Source organism: Patiria miniata, unplaced genomic scaffold (genome assembly GCF_015706575.1).
Source record: "Patiria miniata isolate m_02_andy unplaced genomic scaffold, ASM1570657v1 HiC_scaffold_5, whole genome shotgun sequence".
Classification (NCBI taxonomy): Eukaryota; Metazoa; Echinodermata; class Asteroidea; order Valvatida; family Asterinidae; genus Patiria; species Patiria miniata.
The window spans coordinates 1858320-1881932 of record NW_024037072.1 but is presented as its reverse complement, the minus strand read 5'-3'; the positions used below and the strand labels follow the sequence as shown (position 1 = coordinate 1881932).

At 40.7% G+C, this 23613-nt stretch overlaps 1 protein-coding gene across 1 annotated transcript; it reads right to left on the bottom strand.

Moving 5' to 3' along the window:
* Positions 1-605: 605 nt before the first annotated feature.
* Positions 606-22654, bottom strand: LOC119740560 (inversin-like). The gene is made up of 20 exons (XM_038215904.1): positions 22633-22654; positions 19539-19606; positions 17273-17462; positions 16434-16600; positions 14809-14982; positions 14021-14086; positions 13448-13552; positions 12432-12542; positions 11544-11726; positions 10594-10762; positions 9669-9724; positions 8432-8531; positions 7583-7634; positions 6320-6497; positions 5498-5814; positions 4343-5122; positions 2593-2840; positions 1860-1952; positions 980-1111; positions 606-679 (listed from the first exon to the last, which is right to left on the bottom strand). Exons 2-20 carry the CDS (start codon positions 19578-19580, stop codon positions 606-608), a joined length of 3237 nt encoding a protein of 1078 aa, XP_038071832.1. The 5' UTR covers positions 19581-19606; positions 22633-22654.
* Between the last annotated feature and the right edge of the window lie 959 nt (positions 22655-23613).

Below are 23613 nucleotides of genomic sequence, written 5' to 3'. Positions count from 1 at the left end.
GGGTAGTTTTGCTTTCTTTAATTTTTAAACTTTCTATATTTGGTTCTTTTTTTGCAACAATGGTCATTTCTCCATTTGGAAGAAATGGTAGCCCTGAAAAAAAAAGCCTATTTGATGAACTTCTTAGATGTTAACTGTGGGGTGTTAGCACTCTAGTCATGTTTAATATCTCTATGGGCTCCGTGCACAAGTACCCTCATCAACGGCCAGAAAAGGAGAGTTGGGGTGACCTAGACTGGTTCCTGATCCATCCACTGCGTATTTCGAATGTATCCCAAGTTATTGGAGGCGGGGATTAGTCTAGGAGACCATCACAAGTTGAATTTGAATGTATTTGTGCGCCGACGGGGCCTGACGCCCACGTGAAGACGCGGTGGCTATAGCTTTTGCACATTCAGAAAACCGTGTGTACTTCACGTGCAAACCAGTACAGCACGCTGTGTGCCCCGTCCACGGAGCCATCAAATGAGGTAAAAACGCACCCTCTTTTGTTGGCGCACTGTGCCCATGGGCAGAGCACACACAGGCAATGGTGTTCAACTGTCCTTCAACACTGACGTTCCTCTTCACTTCTGAGGGGATGCTTGACCATGGCGACCATAATTTCAATAATGGTTGTAGGAGAAACTCCTTGCATTCTTGGAGGACCGTCCACTGCCCGGCCGACGTACTTCCTGATCTGAGATGAACAGCAAAACAAAACGCTCATCAGCCAAACAAAACACTTCTTACTCCTGCATGGGGAGATGCAACAGAGTTGCCCTGAAAAAAAAAGCTTTCTGACCCCGGAAATAGAAAGTTTATTAACTGTTAAAAAAAAAAGAAAAACAAAAGAACAAGTTTTTACAGGAAAAAAAAAGGACTTCTGGGTACAGAAAAGACAGCATTACAATTACATGACATGTATATTGAAAGAATATGAATATTCAAAATATTGCAAACTCATGACTGCAATGATATTTTTATTGGATTGTCTCACCTATGTATGAACTGCTGTTTTGTGGACTTGGAGATGTTTTCCATCGATGATTCAGTTGCTGTAAGCTGGATGGAGCCCTGACATTTTGAACCGTGGGTCGGTATTGGTCGATTGCAAAGTTGAAAGACAATGCTGCAAAATAATCAAAATGCATCATTACTTAAAGAGTATGAATGGATGACAGCAGGCATTTACTCCGATTTTCCAATCATACAAGCTAATTTAACAGCGATCGTGAAGTGTAGGGCCCGGTTCCTATAAGGGAACAAAATCCACTTTAAAATTATTGGACCTACCAAACTAGTTGGCGACATTCTCAATAAACAGGTATGTCATAGATAGAGGGCAGGGTTTTGATTTTTTGAGGGAAATTTTGGGGTAAAATGACGATGACAGAGCGGCGACAACACGCGACCCGAAAATAAAGATGGCGATCACCGCGCGATGTACCGTGAGCACACACGGCGCTCTGAATCGCAAGGCACAAACCGCGCAGGAAAATCGTGATTTCTACCCCAAGAATCTGTTCAAAATTGCAAAATGGGTGTCATTAGAATTGAGAAAAGTCTGCTTTTGATTGCAAAGGTGATTTTTGAGCAATAAAATACATTTTTGACTCTAATTTGATCAAAACAAAACAGGGGCCCTACACTTCATGATCGCCAATTTAACTGCACAAGCATCCCTATGTTGTTTTCTGTTCCATGTTACTAATGGCTGAACCTGGGTTGATTTGTGATTCACTTGCGACCAGACCTGTGATAGACTGGTTACGGACTCCTGGTCTTTGTCTATTAACATGGGTACATGATGTCAAAAGAAGCAGATGTAGTTCTAGACAAATGTTTTAGGCACAACCTAACCTATGATCTACACATACCTACAGCGGATGGGATATATCGCTGGTATTGAGGTCGGGCTCTGTGGACAAATGGCACAGTGCGCTGTGGTTTGGTAGCCGACTGCTTCTTGCCTGAAAATGAACATGATGATTGGGATAACTAGTTTATTGATTAAGAGTGGCATTACCAATAGAGTGATGTATCCTGTGACATGCACATTTCAAAGCAATCATCGAATTCACAAAGCAACAGCACAGCATATTCAAATCCGGAAGTTTGTCAAAATTGGGACAATCCTGTTGAGCCTATGTTCCCAATAATTTAATTATCAATTCCAAAATCTCATAACAATAATTCAACAGTAGAGCAAAACAATTGCTGTCTGTTTATGGAATTGCCAATGGGTTTTGTCCTCTCTCAGGGCAGTATTGTAGTCCAGTCCATCATAAGTCCTTTCGTAAGTCCAGTCACAAGTAACAGGATAAACAATGAAAAAGGAATAGCTAGTGACTTTACTTGAGACTGAGGGATTTGTGATGGACTTGTGATGGACTTGCAGGGACTTGTGGGGATTCGTGGGGATTCGTGGGGACTTGTGGGGATTCGTGGGGACTTGTGGGGACTTGTGGGGATTCGTGGGGACTTGTGATGGACTTGACTACAACGCTGCCTCAGGGTCATTCAGCACGTACACTAAGCTCCTCTTTCAGTATAAAACAATAAGGGACCACTTGTCAGCAGACAACTGTAGCAGTACATTATAGTACACACCATATATCTTACTCATCACGAGTGCTTGTCTGAGTGCGTTCAGCTGTGGTTTCCCAGTGTTGCCACTTGCCAATGCTGACTGCTGCCTGCTCCTTGTGCAACCTCTCCTAGCTTGCTGTGTGTCTGGCCTGGGGTCTGTCCTGCAGTGTGCCTTGGGGTCTGTTCTACCGTCCGTCTGCTGATTTGGGTGACGCGTGACACGGTGATGATGAGCGAGGCTGTTTTTTAACTGTTGCCTTTGCTTGAAACTATGCAAATTAAAGCAAGTCAAAACTTTTACAAACATGTACATGTACATGTATATACAAAGTGTATAAAGACTTAACCCCAAAGAGAAGTGCATTTTGAAAGGGGTAACCTAAGGAATGCTTTGTTCTTGAACTGTCTTTGGTGTGACCATCCTGTCATATCCTTTTCACAATGAAGAAAATGCCCCACTGTAATGCTTCAAACAAAATTAGTGATTAGAAAATTCATAATGGATAACCATCGAAAGTCTCTCGACCTATTTCTAATGGGGTCCCTTGGTAGATGTGGAAGGAAATTATAGTTTTTGTTCAACAGTTTGTTGACTGATTGGAGTGACTTGTGACCCGACGATGTGAGGCTGGATTTGATCTGGTGTTGCCTTTGTTCAATACTATGGAAGTTAACTCTTTCAGTGCCAAAGTCGTACATGTACGAAGTGTATTTGTTAGTTCGAAATCGCCAACCTCGTACATGTATGAGTAATGTTCGTACTTAAAATCGCCAAACCTCGTACATGTACAAGATAGAGTAAGCATGTTATCACAAGGGGGCGCTCTCGCTCTTTCTAATAATATCATTTTCATTCAGGTACGACCTGTATTTATTTGTTTCATTCGAGTTCTTGCGAGAGGGCGCAGCACTGACACTCGTATTTTCTGCAAAAAGTGCGGAATTCCCCTGTGTGCAGGACAGTGTTTCAGGGTGTATCACTATGTATGTGACTACTATTGACTATCCAATATACCAAGGATATACCAGAGAGCAACAACAACATATTTAGTGAGTAAAACTTATTTCCTTTTTTTTTTTTACAGAATTTTGAACAATTAACAAAAACGCTTGAAGTTGGGCACTTTAGGGTTAAACTTTTCAAATTTCGCGAGCACTGAAAAAAAGTTAACAAGTGTCAAAGCTCATTTTATACAGAGTGTGTAATTGCACCCCCTTAACGAAGAGTGGATTTTCCAGTGGAAACATATACAGTGAAGAACATTTTGTTTTAAACTTTCTTTGGAGTAAAAATCCTACCTGTCCTTCACACAATGAAGAGAATGCCCCATTGTAATGTTTCGTTATCAGGAAATTCAACTCTTTTGTTGGTGCACCCCAGACTACTTGCATCAGTGATCACTCCAATAAATACAAAAACAAAAGTCACTCAATCCACAAACAAACTAGCGGAAAATTGGTAATGAAGACCTTTGGCTACTTACATATTTTGTTTTTCAAATGAAAATTATATTTGTACTTGGTACTTGTAGAGTCCATATCACTTTGCCCCCTCTTTAGCTGTTTCCAGAATTTCAATGCAATTATACTGAAGTTTTCAATGTGTTACATATACATGTAGTACCAGGTTAGCTTGAGGAGAAAACAGTGGGGTACATAGGACACTTTAAGGACCTATGGGTTAGTGATGTATCTTTTTTTTTCAATGAACAAATGGAAAGAATGAAAGAACTGAAAGACACACATTGCCAAGACAGAGTATGTTCCTTACTTTCTCCATGCTCTTTGGATGACAGCTGCTGCATCACTCCTCCTCCTCCAAACTCTCCGCCTCTCCATCTCAACCGACTGCTGTCTGTCCTCAGATGACGCTTGCCGATTGACAGCAACCTCCATGCCACATAAGTTCCCTACACAATTACCCATTGAGCATGTACATTTCTGTGGTTCTCCAAGACATCTACTATCTTCATACTTGACAACTTCTCTCTTTTCTAGGCTTTTTGCTGTAAAGTCTAGATTACTGTTACTGTTATTTGAATTCGCATTCACAACTGGCGTGTCCGTTTGGTGGTTCGTATCTGAGAAGTCTATTTCACTTTTCCCGATAACCTCTGCAACTTCTGATGATCTGGAATTTTGGAGACCAGTGGCCTCGATTTCTGTCACGGGATCCTTCTTGTGGCGTTTGTGATCTGAATCACCCAATCCCAGATTAACTTCATCATCTGTGATGAAGTCACTAGTCCTTCCGCTGTCCGAGCTGGTCTGATCTCCGGGATGACATTTTTCTTCTGTCGCTTCTGTGTCCTCTTTGCTCTTTTCAGAAGCTTTCTGTGTTTCTGCTTCCCAACACAGTCTCTTGGGTTGTCCAGGCTCCAGTTCCGTTTCCAATTTGGAGGTGGTTTGTAATTCAGTGTGCACCACGTGTGATTCTCCGTCATTCACTTCTTCTTCATTACGCACTTGTCCCATCTGAGAATCAGAGTTTCCTATGTCTTTTCTTGAGGTTTCTTCTGTCTCAATTTTCTTGGTCATCTCCACTCTCTTCCTGTGAATGCCAAAGCAGATCATAAGAACTAAGAATACACATGTCATTGTTTGGATTAATTAAACCTTTATAAAAGGCATAATCAACCAAGATGTGTTAGAGTAAACAGTCTTGATTAAATTTTGCTCTACCACTGAGTGTGTCTGACACATAAAACAAATGGTGTGCAAAAATCATGCTGTAGAGTACACCTTTTTTTTGCTGAAATCCATGCAAGAGAAATGTGCCTCTTGTGGGTGTATGACGTAAAATGGCACTGCTATGGCACTGCTATATACCATCACTAATCAATAACTGGTCATATTTTCATCAGCAGAGGGCAGGCAAGTGCACAGCACAGAACCATTACAAATACATGTGTACGCGCATACTAACTTTGCGGCATCTTTCCGGAGTTGCTCATGCTTCATCAACAGTTGTTTCCTCTCCACAAAGGTCTTACGGACACGGTAACCTCGGAAGTAGGCCTGGACCCGGATGGCGGCCATGTCGCGTATCCCAGTGATGGAGAGCGCCCCCTGCTCGATCATGTACTGAGCCACGTGATGGTGCTCGTTCAGTAAGGCATAGTCTAGGGGAGTCAAGCGGTCCTCCGTGTACTCAATGTGGTTGGGGAAGGCTCCGTTGTCGAGAAGAAGCTTGGCGGCGTCCAGGTAACCGGAACTGCAGCACCAGTGCAAGGCGGTCATGCCCTGTGTAGAGATAACAAAGTATTTGTTATCCATTTGTTATTACTGGACTATTATTCATTGTAAAGAAAATGGTAACGAAACAAAGGATTCCTCAAAAGCTCCCCTGGTAATATACTTTGCAAGCCTGAAGATACATAGAGAGAAGACGATGAGGAAATGTTCAGGTGGAGGGAACCGACCACGCCTTGACTGAGTACCCAATTCGGTTGGATTGGAACCCAAGTCACAGAGGTAGAAGATAAAGAAAGCAAGGAGGGACTCAGGTTAAATCAAATAGATTTTGCTTTCAGGCAGGCAAACTTTATGTTTATAATTTTCCATTGACTGGACTCTCGAATTGTTCTTATCAATTGCAACGGTTGATCTTTTGATGTAGTGGCTCCTAAATATTTCAAATGTTGAACTTTTTTTAAATTTCTTAATGGAGACTTAATTCAAATCGTGGAAATAATTTGGTCCGGTGGTCCAAAATAGCTTGAAATGGACTTTGTTTGTGCGAGCTTACTTCAATGTCTTGAGAGTTAGGATCGGCTTCTTTGTCCAGCAGGAGGGAGATACTGTTGGTGAAGCCTCCATAGCTGGCACACTGCAGAGGAGTCCTGCCGCTGAAATCCTGAATGTTGGGGTCAACGTCCTCACTGATCAGGATGGAACAGATACAGGTGTGACCACCTAATGCTGCCCTGTAACCAAAAAGAAAAGGAAAATATCACCAAGGGTCAACTTAAGATGGGGGGGGGGGAGGGGCTATAAATATAACCATTCCTATTCTCTCTGACCAATTTGTTGAAAGAAATCCCAAATTTACATTCCTAAAATAAAGTCAAACTTTATTGCAAATCTCAGTTCATTGCTTATAAGCCTGTGGGCTCATATATGTTGGCTTTAACACCTAAGCCACCTACCCTTATAAAATCTAGGAAACACCTTCACCCAGCAAGCACCCTTTGAAATGAATGTACACAATGACATGTTTTTTGCAGCCAAGAGACTAAAGGAAGTGTATTTTTCAATCAAAACTATAGCTTTCACCCATGCTTTGTAAGCAATAATATTTCATACAGAGCACCTTTGCTGAGGGAATAAATATGAGCTTGGCCGATTTTAAACAAGTGCGTTTCAAACCAGCTAGGGGCCTAGTCGTAGGCTTGGGACATTATCGGTGACCAGGCCCCTGCCCGGTTTGAAACGTACTTGTTTAATAACAACCAAGCGCATATTTATTCCCACTCATAAACACTTTCCGTCAAAGAGTCAAAACAAGTCAAAAATTAGAAATCCCAAAGATTTTGTAAAATTTGTTTCAACAATTTTACTTTGTGTTTTGTGAAACACCCCTCAAGCTATGGTTATGGTATGTGCCTCGCCCGAGTAGTACTAAAAATCTCCTTATATGGCGATTGGCACGAGCATGGCCCATACTGTGCGATGTGGCGCAGAATGCAGCGGTGCCGGTGTAGTGTGAATTTAGGACTCTATGAGTATTGGGTATGCCTAAGTGAAGATAATTAGGAGAGTGACTGGTCACGTGTGATGAGGGTTCAACCAATAAAAGGGTAAAAGGGACCAGATTTTATAGGGCTCCAAATTTCACGTGAGACCAGAAAAAAAGTGTTTAAAACCAGTTGGTGTTATATCAACCGTTGAAAACCACCCACCTAATGGGCTCTTGACCAATAGGAATGGGTAAACTGTCTTAGGTATTTATGGATGAGGGATACATGGCACAGATTCACTGGCTTTAACACAAGCTAAATTCAAGACATACCAGTGAAGAGGCGACCGTCCCTCCTGATCCAGAATGTCAACATGCGCACCACCTGTCATCAAGTGGATCAGAACTTGTCACACCATACGATCCACATTTTATTACATCATTGACAAGCATGAACTACCATTCCTCAAGTGTTTTCATTGCCTTCAGTTCTTTGTATGATAATACTAATTTCCATATTCATGAGCAAAACTGTGATGTCATCTTAGAATCTTCAATGACAAAGCTGTTACCAGATTCAGTTTAGGCCGATTGTTAAGTAAGGGAAGGACTTCACCCCCTCACCTTTTGTTGCCATACATTTGGAAAAACAAAACTAAATTTTTTTTAATAAAAAAATTAATTCTCAGATGCCCCAATATGCATGAGAAAGTATCACAGATTTCAAACTGTCTCTGGAAAAATATCCCCTGCAGCAGTGGCGCACCCAGGGGAGGGGGGGGGGGGGAAATTGTTGTTTGTCCCGCGATTTGACCATGGTGATATGTATGTGGCATATTTTTGAGTACCATAATAGGAGTGCAAATGGCGCCATCAATGTCAAAATAGTCTGTCACCCTCCCCCCCCCCCCAAAAACAGTTTGTTTTTCTGCGGCCCAAAATTTTGGGCATAATTATTTTGAAAAAAAAAAAACATTTGAAAAAAACATGTGAGCCCCCCCCCCCCCCCCCAAGCCAAATCCTGGGTGCGCCACTGCCTTGCAGCTGGACATGTCACATAGATAAAGCCTCCTTTTTTGCAAAGTATCCGTCTGGATCTGTCCCTGTCCATTCTGTTTCTTGAACCCTAAGGCATGCAGTGGGAACCAGCTTAGGCTTTGTTTGAAACCGTCCAAAACTGACCTTGAACGAGTGCCTTGGCTACCAGTGTATGTCCCATCTCTGCTGCCCTGAACAGTGGTGTATGCTTGGACTGGTCTAACATGTTCACATTTGCACCAAGCTGTCAAAACAAATTCGTTCCAAAACAAACGAAATATTTTCATCATTTCCAAGACAGAAATTAATTCTTTTCAGGATGATACAGTTATCACTTTGTACATATATGTACATTTTACTTCAAGCATACTCAAATCCTGGATGCTGATTGGCTGTTACCATAGCAACAGCAGTTGGATAGGATCATTTGTTTGTGTGCATTTTGTTTTCAGTTTGAAGCAACAAAATTGCTCAAGATCCTTAAGTACGGTGCACAACGACTGACTTGTTGAAGTTGCAGTTTGGAAAACAATTTTTTTTGGGGGGGGGTTCTGGTAACTGGATTCCTTTGCTAGTGCATGTAAAAAACAGTGTACCCAGGGTTCGATTTTAGCAGCAACCCGCTAGCCAAATGCTAGTCAAAACAGCAGCGAGATAGTCAAAGTATTCCTTAAGTAGCCCCGCTGGCGAGTCAAAACTTATTGGGATACGGCAAAGATGAATAATAATTTTATTAACTGTTTAGAATTAAATTATTAGATCTGTTGATTAGAAACGCTGACAAGATTGCTTCAGGATACACGTTTGAATGTATGCACATTGTTGTTTATGAGACACTCCATAAAAGAAAAACAGGCTAGTAAAAATGCCCACGGGCTAGTTCAGAGTCTGTTTCAGTAGCCTGCTGGCTAGTGAACAAAAGGTCGAACCCAGTGTACCTGCAGGCACCCTATTTTGAAACAACGTTCAATGCTAGTTTCATTCAAATGATACCATTTCAGGCTGAATAACTCCACAGGGTATTGATAACAGTCCTAAATATGAAATTGGTAGGTATCTGCAAGTGATCATACATGTACATGGCTTTGAAAATGATTGAAATTACCCAAAATGTGCATTTTTCTTTTCGACAAGTTCTACACACAAAGATTTCTACCCACAGTGTGTTGAAAATGGGAGCAGTGTTTATTTCATTCTGCCTTGGCCTGAGCTTTGCTGACTGAAACAAATGTATGCTTTCAGAGTTCAGATTTCTGCAAACAGGTTGAAACGTACAATTTCTAAATGTGTTTAATACGGACCTGGATATCAAGTGATGTACATATTGCTTAGTAATTAAATTTACTGTTAATAGTTTCGGTTAGCAGTTGTGAGCACTTACCTCTAAAAGTACTTGGATTGTGCTCGGATGTCCACACATAGCTGCCGCGTGAAGGGCTAAACAAAAAGCAATCCAATAAAAGATATTTGCACAAATTAATCTCAGTGTAGTGGTACCACAAACAAATGACAATTTCTGAAAATTACAGCAAAAGCAAATGTTGTATCTTGCCTTCAAAACCTCCAGCAGGATTTTGAAAAAGCCTTGGGGTTAGCATAACGGCCTGAAACAAGCTGCCTTGAGCATTATTCCGGTGAGGACCATTAGTCGACTAGTGGTTGATTTGCGATGCAACTTACATCTGTGCACTAAATGCAATGTGCGAAAGGTCTCTATAGTCAAACGATAGTCAAAATTTCATCACAAAACTTCATGGTCCTGGCTCCCCGTTGTGCTTTATGATGCAATGGTTATTGGTAACCAGTGATGCAACCGTGCCCCGTTTCCATATAGTTGACTAGAGTAGTCCAACCATCCAGTGGCGTACCCAGGATATGGCTTGGGGGGGGGGCCTCACAATTTTTGTTTCCACATTTTTTAGAAGTTTGAATTTGTTCAAAAATTTTACAGAAAATTTGTGGCCGCAGAAAATATCACCAAGGTCAAATCGTGGGAGTAAAAACAAATTACCAAAAAAAAAATTTAAAAAAAAATTGACAACCTCTTGGGGGGAGGGGGGCTCAAGCCCCCCCCCCCCCCCTCCCCTCGAGTACGCCACTGCAACCATCCTTAGTTCGAGTGAAGTCTGGACATCTGGAGAGGCTTCATTTCCTTGGTTCGATCGGAAGATCGGCCAAGGTAGGTAGATAGGTAGATAGGTAGGTAGGTAGGTAGGTAGGTAGGTAGGTAGGTAGGTGAAGTTAGTCAAACAATGGCTTTAACCATAGTCTGTCTCAAACGAGCTCTTTGCTGACAAGAAACTCACCTGTTGCGCCTGTTTTATCCGTGGCATTGATGTCTGGCTGGCTGATTTCAACCATGCGGACAATCACCTCATCGGCACCTTTGCCTGCCGCCCACATCAGTGCGGTGCGCCCCTCCAGATCGGGCTCATCAGTGATGCCCTCACGACTCAGAAAAGCTGCCACGGTATCCTATTTCAAACAAAGACACAGTTGTAATTGCATTTTGATTCAAGTCGTGATACGCCTTGTAATGGAAACGGCTACAACTCTGGTACAATTTACAAATTTGGGCACACTCCATGCCTTTGAAGTTTAAAGCTTTGTTGCGTGGATGAACCGTTGCACATAACCCTCACTACGTACCCTTATTGGCTTGTGTGAGTAGATACAATGACATACTCTACCGTTCCATGCCTAGCCTCATAAAAGGAATGTCATTTCCCCTAATCTTCTGAAAATGCTCTTTCTTAAACCGTGTACTCTGATTGCAATTTTAGCTGAATACGCCACTGGTCTCCGTGAACAAGTACCCCCTCAATGGACAGTAAGAGAGTTGGGGGTGACCACTGGTAGAGAACTTCGAATGCATTGCTGAAAACGCCCGACACTCGCACAAAAATGCTATGGTTTTGTGAACAAAATACAGTCATGTGCGCTTCACACTATACACCCGTGAATCAGTACACGCATGCCGTGTCCCCCGTCCACTGGGCTTGAAAGTGGTCAAAAAGCGCCCTCTCTTGTTCGCGCACGGAGCCCAAACCCTCCACATGGAGTGCACTAAACAGCAAAGACTCTAAATACAGTTATTCGGAAGCCGCTAATGTGCTTATCATAGGATTAGCTGTAGATTTCTATTGAGTGTGCAGCTACTCACTCCTGTAGTAATATCCATGCAGTAAATATCAGGCATACTCTTATACTGAAGTATTGCTGAGCAGAATTTTTACAACTGGACATGTCGACTCACCGCATGGTTATTCTGTGCAGCGTAATGCAATGGCGTGGCCCCGTTGGCATCTGAGCTGGTCACGTTGGCCCCCGCGTCAAGCAGAAGCTCCACAATGTGGGTGTGGCCAAGCACTGCCGCCCAGTGCAGAGGGGTGCGGAACATGTTGTCCAGGACCGAAACGTTACACTTCACCAAACTCGTCTATGCCCGACAAAAAATATTCAAAGAACACAGGATGTGGTTTATTTTCAGAACATGGTAAATGAACAACATGTAAAAACATCGAAGACAGGAAAGTTCAGTTTCTACCGTTTCTGTTTAAATTATAGCTATGTTTTGTTGTACATCAAATTAGGTTTTGCCCTTCACCGACGTATAAACACTGTTTACTCAGTGTGTAACCTCCCGAGTGAAAGTTGGAAAAAATCACTCGGGTGGGACTCCAACCCACGACCTCCTGCTTTCTAGTGCAGATGTCTTACCACACGACGTTTATACGTCGGTGAAGGGCAAAACTTAATTTGATTTACATCACCCCGACCCAAAATTCCATCTTATGAATTATGTTTTGTGTTATTCCCTCTGAATGGATTTTTTTAAAATTGGGTATTGCTCTTCAAATCGACAGCTTTCTAAATCTATTTGTTTTGCTATATTTGGCTGTAATCACATTTGACTGTTAGTCACTGCTTAGAGGGAAGGCGAAAATAAGAACAATTGTTACAAACCCATTCAGTACACCCCCCCTCCCCCGAAAAAAAATGCGGCCCCTCTGCAAAATGGACCCAAGTTATGACACTGCCCTTAATGCAGTGTTCAAGTCTCAAGATTTCATTTGGTTTTCATTTCATTCTCGAATACACAGATTAATTTATTGGTCAGTCCAATGCAAGATATTCCACCCACCTGAAAATTGATGAGCTGTTGAGCTATGGTCTCATTGCCCTGGGCAACGGCTAGATGAAGGGCGGTCCGACCCTCGTAGTCCTGCCAAGTAATCACACTGGGCTCTGTGTCCTGATCAAAACAATCAAAACAATTGATCGGCACCTTCGAGTGACGATTGTGCACCTTATAAATGCTTTGTATTCCCAATGAAAATTCATTAAAAAGGGCTTACAGAATTTTCCTGTCTCGTTCTTAAGACCCAGTGGCAATTTTTTTTCTTCAAGTACCCAGATTCAGCTTCCAGAGTGGTATGTCGGTAATATAATAATAATAATAATTTGGGAGGCTAATCATCCTTACTCGCAGCTGGTATGCTGAATTGCGAAGGACGCGGCTACAACGTGGTCGGGCCGCTGGCATGTAAAGGCGCCTATGGCTGCCGGCCACATCGACCCATATATGACCACGGAGCACAGCCTGAGATCGAAAGTGTTTGATTTTTCCGGAGGGAGGAAAACCGGAGGGCCCGGAGAAAAAACCTCGTGGCACAGGAGAGAACCAATGCACAACTCTACTCACATGCGATCCGCGGCCAGGATTCGAACCGAGGTCACCTTGGTGAGAGGCGAGCGCTTTACGCACAAGCCACCCATGCCACCCAAGAGCTTAAATCAAAGCCTCCAGGTGATAGCACTTACTTCATCAGCCATTGAAGAATGGTTTTGACTAAAAAACACTGAGAGTACATTTTTCACATCTTCACTGTTGTCCACAGGCTGATATCCAAAATGTGAAATTAGAAAAAAAAAAGTTTGGCGAAAGGACTAAGCGCAATCAATTTTGAGCTGTCACATGTCAAATTCGTCCACATACTTAAAGTCTGAATGAGCACATCATAAATTTTGTTTGAACAAGTATAGTGAAAAGTTGGAAAATGTCCGAAGTCCCCCTCTAAAAAAAGTCGTTTGTGATCAGCAAATAGTTGCGCCTATATATAGCAGCTCTATGAAATTGTTCCCTGGTTAAACACTGACCAGTATGAGCTGTACAGTGTTGACAGCAGACACATCATGACCAGCACTGGCAGCCCAATGGAGAGGGGTCTTGCCGTCAACGTCAGGTATGCCGATATTGGAGTTCTGTTGGGAAAATCAAGACAAAAATTCCCATTAAAGGCAGTGCTTTTTACATATTGCTCATGTCAACATTGTTAAGGTGATTTTTTTTCTTCAAAGTATCAGGTTCTGTTATGAAACGAAGATGACAAATTCCAACCTTATAACCCTAACTCCCTACTGACTTTTTTTTTACTAAAGTAGAGGACCAAGTGTATCAAAATCCATCACTGACACTGCTTTGCATAATGCTTCAGGACCACATCCATTGCAATCCACCACTGGTGGATTCGGATGGATTTGCTACGCATGGCTTATCTGCCAAAATTCCCCCAAATTTGGGAATGGATTTTGATGCACTTGGGAAGGCTAGGGTTAACATAAAATTCCATCTTCAAATTGGTTTTTTATATCTTTGTTCATGTTACAGATTTTTTTTTCTTTTTCTCAAAATCATTACGATCTCTTACATCGAATCCAAATAATACTTGCATGTTTGATTAGAAGTTTGACGGCCTCTTCATTCCCATAGGAAGAACTCCAGTGTAGAGCAGTTCTCTGTGAAAATACAAAATAAAAATAACTCATCATCAAGTTTGATAAAAAGACAAAAAAATTAAATCATAACTTTACACACCTTAAGGCAACTGTGCTTGTAAAGTTAGGGATTACAATGTCTACTGTACAGGGCAAGTCAAAAAACGGAAACCCAAATGTCAGGACCATTGTGTTAATGAAGTTCTGCATGTAGCACTTTCAAAATCTAGGCTATGAAAGCCAAATTAATAAGCTTTCTTTTAGTACAGGAATCATTCATATCACTCATGTACTTTTCAAGTTACGGAATTTTGAACACAAACACCGTATTAAAGTTCTGTCCATGGATCACAAAAAAAGGGCAAGTGTTCTTACAGCAAAACAAAAACAATTCACATAGGGATGTATGTGAATACGCATGTCACAAGTGCCTGAACCGATCAGTTGTACAAAACGGACAAATTGTTTTTCAGTGTGGCTGAAAACATTAGCGTATAATGAATCACAAATATTAATTTCTTCGTCAGAGCAGACTTGTATTAATTTGTAATTAGCTTTATTTTATTGCTTTCATTTCTATTCGCAAGCTCCAAAAATTGAAGATTTGACCTTATTTTCAATTTAATATGGCCGACTCATGAATAAAGCCTATTGTAGGTTTCATCACTGCCATGACTAAGAAAATGGTTCAAATTCCATGCAGTTTATGAGAGGATCGATAAAAGCATTGACTAGGTCTTCACCTTCGCATTGTCCTGTTCGTCTTGTTCACCTGGCTCCAGTTGTTTGATCAACAGCATCAGGCATTTGGTGTTGTCATGGCGAGTTGCTAGGTGCAATGCCGACTGGCCCTCCTTGTCTTTAATCCTCCAGTTGGCTCCCTTGGCGAGAAGCAGCTTGCATAACCTCAGGTTACCCTGTCATTCAGAATAGAACACTTCATTGAAAAACACTATTAAGAATGTAACCAGTCCAATGCTTTACAAATAATGAAATCTTCCAGCCCAAAACGTACACACGGTTTGTGTGCAAACTTACAGGACTGTGGCAAATATACGGAATATTCACATTTTCAAATCATCAACTTGAACTGAAAAGCTTCTTTCAAATTCAAATATTAAAAATACGTGAGCAATCTCGGGGTGATGATGTAAAAGGTCCAAGATATCATTTGTAATCGTACAATTTGCGTGGTTCTAGTCAAATGCCACACTTTTGCTGATTTAAGAACTTCTATTCATAAGGAATATTAGCCGAAATTTCTACTTTAAAATCGGTCAAATATAAGCCATTCTCCTACCTGTTCTGTACCTCATTTTATTAAGCTTTTTGCTAATCCTGATTGTTGGCTAGTTTAGGCTGGCGCATGTTTATCTTGATCAGTGCATTTCAAAATAGAATATTTGAATATTCCATGAAGTCTAAGTTGGAATAATTGAATGCTAAATTCTTCACAAATGCACAGTTATACAAAGAATGGAAGGTTTGCAGTAACACCGTATCTCTTTTTGAGTTGTGTGGTTCTGGGAAAAACCAGTTGTTTTAACTCGACGTTTCGAACAGTGTGCTCTGTTCGTCATCAGAGCACACTGTTCGAAATGAACAACTGGTTTTCCTCAGAACCACATCAACTCAAAAAGAGATATCATTCACCGTGGTGTTACTGCAAACCTTCAATTCTTTGTTCACCTCCACCAAAACCTGCAAGTCTCATTCACAGCTTTACAATTCACAATGCAGAGGGCCGTTACCTAAAAGAAACCACTTTTCAACCTTACTGTCGACAGATCACAGCAGTCGAGATTTGTAAATAAAAAAAAAAACACCCATAAACCTGTTGAATTTGGAAGTAAAGTTTGTACTTTTCTTGTTTTCCATCTTTTTGGCCTGGGTTTAAATCCTACTCTGGCCAGCACGTGGAGTGACTTTTCAGTCCCTACATGAATCAGAGGCTTTTCCATACAATATTCATATGGGATTTTCCTCCCACCTTAAAAACTGAATAATTTTGTTTTTGCCCTTCCGATTTTTTGGGGGGCTGGCAAACTACTAGTCTATGGAATATCTTGTTGCCCAGTAACTGTCTATGATACGCGAGCAGATTCGGCGATTAATAATGCAAAACAAGACTGCGTCTTGACCTCGAGATTCTGACCATTCAGTGGGAGCCTTCTATATCGGGTCTTCAGTAACCGGTTGTTGTATTACAAAAACATGGCATCCAAATCGACCAATCAACAGCTTAGTCCACATATCTGATTGACATGATGTGACAGGTTCCAAAGTCGACAGAGCCATGGGCACTTTTGAAAAATGTGTTGTCTTCATTACCAGAAATGAACAATAAAGAAAACTCTTTAGTTCCCACCTTGTAAGCTGCCCAGTGGAATGCTGTCCTGCCTGCATTGTCCACACTATTGACTTTAGCACTGTGCTTAATAAGAAGCTCAGCGCATTCCAGCCGGTCGGCTAGCACAGTCAGCATCAGTGGGGTACGACCAAACTGGTCACCGGCATCAATGTCATCGTGACTATCTGTCATTCAATGTACAAACGTGCATGGAGTAATTCACAATCTATTTTAAACAAAGAATAAAAGGGAACATATAATATTTGCTTTTGCTGCAATTTTCAGAAATGGATGGATTTGGGGTTTAGTATTTTATACCAATTTGTTACACTGACTTGCTTGAAGTTTTGTGTTTGTAGAATGTAGATGCTGGAAAAAGCAAGAAATTTAATCGCGTTCCTGTAGTCTGAAAAACAATCGCGTTCATGTAGTCTGGTTCCCTGACTCCACGTAAGATGAAACGGAGCAAATTATAGACATCAGGGAATTGTAAGTTCAGGGAACCAGTCTAGCTGGCTTGTACCCGTTCATAGGTGTGTAATTGATTGCAAACAAAATGTGGAGTAACTAATATGGAAAATTGGGGGCAGTATTTGAAAAAAGCCAGTTTTTTCAAACGCTGGTCGGCCGACCAGTGTTGGAAATTGATACAAAGATGAGTGTGCAGTGCCTGATGAGTACAAAGTCCCTGCATTCCCGTAACTTAATATTTTTTGTAACCTCGGTGGATACATAAGGTCTGGTAACTATGTTCACATCAAATATGAAGTTTTGGTTAAATTCACAACTCATAATAATAACTCGATGCCCTAGTGAACACGTAAAAATATGATGCGAACAGCTGTCAAACTACTCACTGTTGAGTAGTTTACTGAGGGCGCTCTTATCTCCATTGACAGCAGCCGCATGTGTGTGCGTGCTCTGTGCCGACCCTCGCTGTAGGGATGGAATGGATCCCATAATGCCTTGCTGCTGTTGCATTGTGGGGCCATTGTCACTGGCAGGCATGTTGATATCCTGTTCTGCATGCACACGTCCGCTTCTCATCTGCAAATGAACAATATTTTGAAATGAGGAAGGAATTTATTACAATGAAAAGAATGATTTAAGTGCCAATAAAATTGTTTGGAAAAGTGAATGACAGTAGATAAGTCTCCTGGAGGCAAGGGCTGAAGATGTCTGCACTAGCTAGTAATTCAAAAGATATGGGTTGGAGTCCATCGTGCCAAGCTTCGGAAATTTTCACATCACGAAATTAATTCTCTTTTACTCCTCACAAAAGAAAGACAAAATTAAAACTGTTCAAGAGAGGAGGTTGATGAGTTAGCTGATTTCTTTCATTCATTTAAATGCTGACAGCATTTCCTTCACTAAAAGAAGTGTTAACTTTGGAAGTCTTAGGAAAATAAAACTTTCCATGATCACATAGTAATTAAAGTGGCCTTCAGGGTGAAGCATTGAGGCACTCATTTCAACAATGCACACATCTGGATTTCACTTGGATTTTGGCATTTTGTAAAAGCACTGTCTAAAAAGAAAAGCAACTTTTTAAAAAGACATCATAAGTCATCACGCAAACGTGAAGGGAATTGGATGGCAATAAACGTTCGCTGCAAAATTCACTGGAGTTGAAATGGGTTCAACTTTTGCGTATTCGTAGTGCAAATACTTGCCATGATGTCACAAATTCACATCCGCATTCATTCTCGAGCAGAGTATGAAAAGAAAAGCATCTTTTGAGAGAGACAGATCAAAGGTCATCATGCAAACATGAAGGGAATTGGACGGCACTAAACATTCGCTGCGAAATTCGCTGAGAGTTGAAATGTGTTCAACTTTTGCAAATTTGTAGTGCAAATACTTGCCATGATGTTGAAATTCACATTTGCATTCACTTCCGAGCCGACTATGAACTGGCCTTAATTCTATAGACTCTGCTGAAACCAAAGTTTGGCTTCCTTACTCTGAAACATACTTACTCTGAAACACTTGAAGAACCAAGAACACATTTCATGCACTGTTACCTTTCCACAATATTAATTCAGTTGTGTACATTTTCTTAAATCCATTAGTTTGAGTACTGAACAACAAAATGGTAAATTCATCGAGCTTAAAACAGCACAGTGAATGGCCGGAGCAAAAGTTGTACACCGACAGAAATACCTCGGTGTTCATCCATAGTACGCAACTCTACATACACTCTCGTTTATGACTCAACAGAGTGACAACATATCAGCTTAGTCATCACATGTATTGAACACTTTTGTGTCTATGAGTGAGTGTGTAGGAACCCATTGCTGACAGCTTTTCATTGTGCGTTGCTAGCCCGGACAGGAGCGCGCTATTCTTGTGTTGGAGGCTGCTGTCACGCACCAATGATTTCTGAGCTCAAATGTCAACAACGTGAAAAATATACAGCTTTTCACTTTTTTTGAGCAAGAGGACCGGTGTGTGGCAAATAAAAAGCTTCTGGCTTACAATTACAAACAGTACAAGAACATATACCGGCATATCATGTAACATTGTATTTTCTGCCATTTGGGAAGGGGGGGGGGTGTAAGTCTCTTTTTTAGCAATGTAACATTTTTAACTTTTGGAAAGATCCATACTGATTTCACTCTTTTTTTAACATCCTTTTTGCAAATCATGCATAAAACTAATGATGTTCTAATTATACTTTCAGCAAGTGAGTCACATTACAGAAATTTTCAATAGTGTTTAGGAATAGTGTTTATAAAAATAACATGTCTTTCATTACTCCATTCTCTCTTGTAAAATTTCAAAAAAAAAATACAATCAAACATTTATCAGGGCCTCTGATACCATTTGTATATCAGGTCACTCCATTCGATATATTTTCACTTGATTTTTTTTTCTCCAGTTTTTACATTCATATTATCATATCCAAAAGGATTGTTAGTGTTACAGTTGTGTGAAGATTCGTAGATAGGTGCTGGGTTTTTATTTCAAGAATGTCTTATGCCAACTACCATGCAACTTAAATTTTAAATTTTACTTGCCTTTTAGTTTCTACTTGTCTGTACTTTGGGCAAGCAAAAAATTAATTCAAAGCTCACTTGGAATGAAGAGATAAAAACTTGTCAAAAATATGTTTATTATTACCTGCAGCGACTTTGGACAATGGTGCACAAATGCTTGTCCCATCCAAAGTTCATTTTATGAAGCACCCTCTGTAATAAAACACACAAAAAATGTTTTTAATTAATATAATGTTGAAACTTGAAACTTTCAAGCCACATTTAAAAAAAAATATACTATCAATGAAGGTCAGTCATTGCAAAAATGTTGAAAAGACATGAATCTGGGTATGAGAAAATTTCCAATTTTGTTAGAAAATACTGACATTCACAATGCATTGCGGTACATATCAACGTGATGTCGCACGTTTGGATTTCAATAACTCTCTGCAAAATTAGAATTAAAAGGCAGAGGTTTCAGGGAACATTGAGGAAACCGTATTAAGAAGCTTGCAAATTTAATGCACACCGGTTTTTTTATGCAGCACAAACTTTTGCACGATATGGATACCTTAAGTTTTGGGTGATCGTGTAGTGTAGGGCCCCTGTTTTGTTTCGATCAAATTAGAATTAAGAATGTTTTTTATTTCTAAAAAATGACATTGTCAACCTAAAGCAGATTTCTCTCAATGTAATGACACCTTTTTGGTAATTTTTTGAACAGTTTCTTAGGGTAGAAATTACGATTTTCCTACGTGGTTTACAGGCGGATTACTGCATAAATGAACTACAACTACAAGTACAAATTACATGTAAAGTTTCAAGTATAAGTTCCATCCAGGAAGGATGTGTAGTTCTGTTTATAATAAATGGTTGCATATAATATGAGATTTCATTCTCATAGGGGTTTCAATTATGACGTCACATGTCACGTGATGATGTATGTCACATAAATTTTCATCTATAACTATAATTGTTTTGTATGCCAGAGCATACATCGTTGAAAGCAAGTTCACATCTTTCACCAATTTTAAATTACAAGGCACTTCCGGTTTCAACCGGAAGGAAGGGTCACATGATTTTGCACATATGTAATATCAAAAATGAAAACCCTGGATTATTCTATCAATTCCAGCAAAAGTCATGTTCAGGTCTCTCACGGTTGATTTTAATTTCTATATTGATTTTATATATATTTTTTATATTGATTATACAATATATTTATATTGATTTAATCTTTAATGTGACGTCACGTAACCCATAATGACGTCTTCGTGACGTCACTTCAATTTTCATCTATAACACATCCCGGTCTAGGTACATACCAACTTTCAACCCAATCGGACCTGTAGTTCTGTAGATATAGGCCTTCAAAATATGCACTTTTAATATGACGTCACATGTCACGTGATGACGTCATGATGATGTCAATGTTCGGCACACAACTTCAGATGCTGGTCTAAATGTTTCGGATTTTTCGGATTAAATTTAGTGTCCAAAGTGCCGGTAACAAAAAATGTGTACAAATGCAATGGGCAAAAATGACTGGAATTTTTTTTTTTTTTACAAAAACAAAGGGTGTTTCGGCTGGTTGCCGAAACAGCCAACAAACATGAAACTTGACTAAGTATAAAGGCCATCGGGGAAAAAATTCCATACTGGGCCACCACTCAGACAGTCAGAGCTCCTGCACAAAGTCCACGGGCCCATGACATTTTTAAGTAGTATCAAGAATTTCTGCACTAAACAGTGTTTCTTCATCAGATTTACAACTTTTGGTATTTTTCAGGTCATATTAATGAATATGAGTGGTGGCCCAGCATGGAATTTTTTCCGGGCTAAACATTGATGTGTATGACGTCACTGTTTAACAGGTTTTTTTGTTGCTAGGCTGTGTGGAATTCATTAATGAGTGATTACCTAAAAAATAAAACGCAGTGGCTATTGTTACGGCAGCCGTAACGCATTTCCCATTTTCTATCGTTACAGTAGTAGGCCTACTGCTACTGCAACTTTTATAAAAACATGAGAAGAAAATATAAAATAAGAAGGAAAAAGTGAATTTGAACGTTATGAAATTCTGACTTTATTTCCCTTTTGAAAAAATCCTCCAAAGCCTCAGGTTAGAAAAGGAAAAAAATTCGAGTGCAAAACTGAGATGCGAACCCGCAACATCGCGGTGCAAAATCCTACCCTCTATCGACTGAGCTGTCGCACTGTACTCCTAGAACTATGAGGCTCCGCGTGAGCGGAGCCTCATAGATGTAGAAGCCCGCAAAATTGTCTGCAGCACAAAACACTAATAAAGTACAAAAACGTCCATCAAAATTGCAGACATTTCACACAGAACCGCTGCACAGTTTGCCCCTATACTCCGTACTTTACCTCTTGACATACTCACGTATCTGGGGCACAACTAACATAGGTGGATTCTGTCGGTTTTTAGGCCAAAATGATGAAAATATGCCCTTTCCGCACTGAGCCAACCGAACACTTGAAACGTGCACGCATATGATCGAGCGATGATTTTCGGTTCGCTCGGAGCGCGCCGCAGGGGGTACGGTACAGGCGAAATGATACATGTAGTATGTGCATGCGTACAAGTGCATGTACCGTACCCCCCGCGGCGCGCTCCGAGCGAACCGAAAATCATCGCTCGATCATATGCGTGCACGTTTCAAGTGTTCGGTTGGCTCAGTGCGGAAAGGGCATATTTTTCATCATTTTGGCCTAAAAACCGACAGAATCCACCTATGTTAGTTGTGCCCCAGATACGTGAGTATGTCAAGAGGTAAAGTACGGAGTATAGGGGCAAACTGTGCAGCGGTTCTGTGTGAAATGTCTGCAATTTTGATGGACGTTTTTGTACTTTATTAGTGTTTTGTGCTGCAGACAATTTTGCGGGCTTCTACATCTATGAGGCTCCGCTCACGCGGAGCCTCATAGTTCTAGGAGTAGTCGCACTGCTCGCTAAAATGTGGGGAAACAAATAATTATATACCCGGGTGCGTATCAAAAAAAGCGTCGTAGAGGGCGCTAAACAACGGCTGCCGTAACGATAGCCACTTCGAAAATAAAATTAAATGGGAATTTTTCCCCATTTTTAAATCAATTATCATAAAAACATTGACAGATCGTCACAATTCACATCGTATTCCAAGTCCCTACTTGTACTACTTCCCAATGCACGTACCTGTACTACACTGTAGGCCATACGTTAACCATAACCGATATTTTACTTAGTGTTTCCGTTGTCATGCTGCATTGCAATGCGATGATAAATGACAACACACAGCATAGTACACCACCTGCTTAATGCTGTAGCATGACACCCTGCCAATTACGGAAAATTCTTGTGACTTAATAGTGCATTGCGAAGCACATCTACGTCAGGGTACCAAACTCTGTTCTTAAGCCGCAAACTAGACTTAATTTAAAGGCGAACCTGAGGCAATAAGCACAACACATGCGCTGTCGTTTAATGGACAGACAGATCATGCGTGGAATCTGACTTGAATCAAGTTTAGCTACATAGATTCAGTTGTGTACAACGACCCCGACCCGGCCAGCGCACAATGTAGGCATGGAAGTTGCATGGCAAGGGAAAATTACTAGGAGACGTGCTCCAAGTTCAATTCAGTAAAAAAAACTTAAGTCCAAGGTGATATTTTGAAAGTTGAAATTTGGAAAGAATGTTTGATCGTGAATGTTTTGACCGTGTAGGACCCTATATGAGCGCCCCCATTTGGAAGATGGGTGCCAGCCCCCGCCCCCCTCCTGTTTTTTGATTTTACGAAGGCCAAAACGTGCCTGAAATTTTTTTCTACATTTCCCGCGCACGGATGTGCAGTTGCTTCCCCCTCTTCTGGTCACTCACACATTCTCTCGGGGCACATAGACGTGCACTAGTGACCTAATTGCCAGTCTATTATGTGTATACTAGATGCCAGCGCTGAATAAGTTTTTTATTATTAATCAGTATCATTATTTTCGATGAAATATTAATGATTTTTTTTGACTGCCTTGCTCGTCACACAGTTTGTCCTAGAAGTGGACCAACAGACAGAATGAATCCATTTGCCAATAGAAAATAAAAGTAATGAGCTTCTGTAAAATAATCAAAATCCAGAAGAAATTAACCTAAGGGCGGATCCAGAACACAATTTTTTTTGGGGGGGGGGCCCAAAAAAAATTTGGTCCCCCCAAAAAGTGGGTCAAAA

Bases quoted from the DNA above. Each gene is read 5' to 3' on its own strand.
- LOC119740560 (XM_038215904.1), bottom strand. From the start codon at position 19,580: ATGGGACAAGCATTTGTGCACCATTGTCCAAAGTCGCTGCAG. The intron at 14,087-14,808 runs GTGAAGACCTAG...GTATTTTCACAG, and splicing joins ACGAACAGGACAATGCGAAG to AGAACTGCTCTACACTGGAG. The intron at 7,635-8,431 runs GTCAGTTTTGGA...ACTTGATGACAG, and splicing joins AGCCAAGGCACTCGTTCAAG to GTGGTGCGCATGTTGACATT.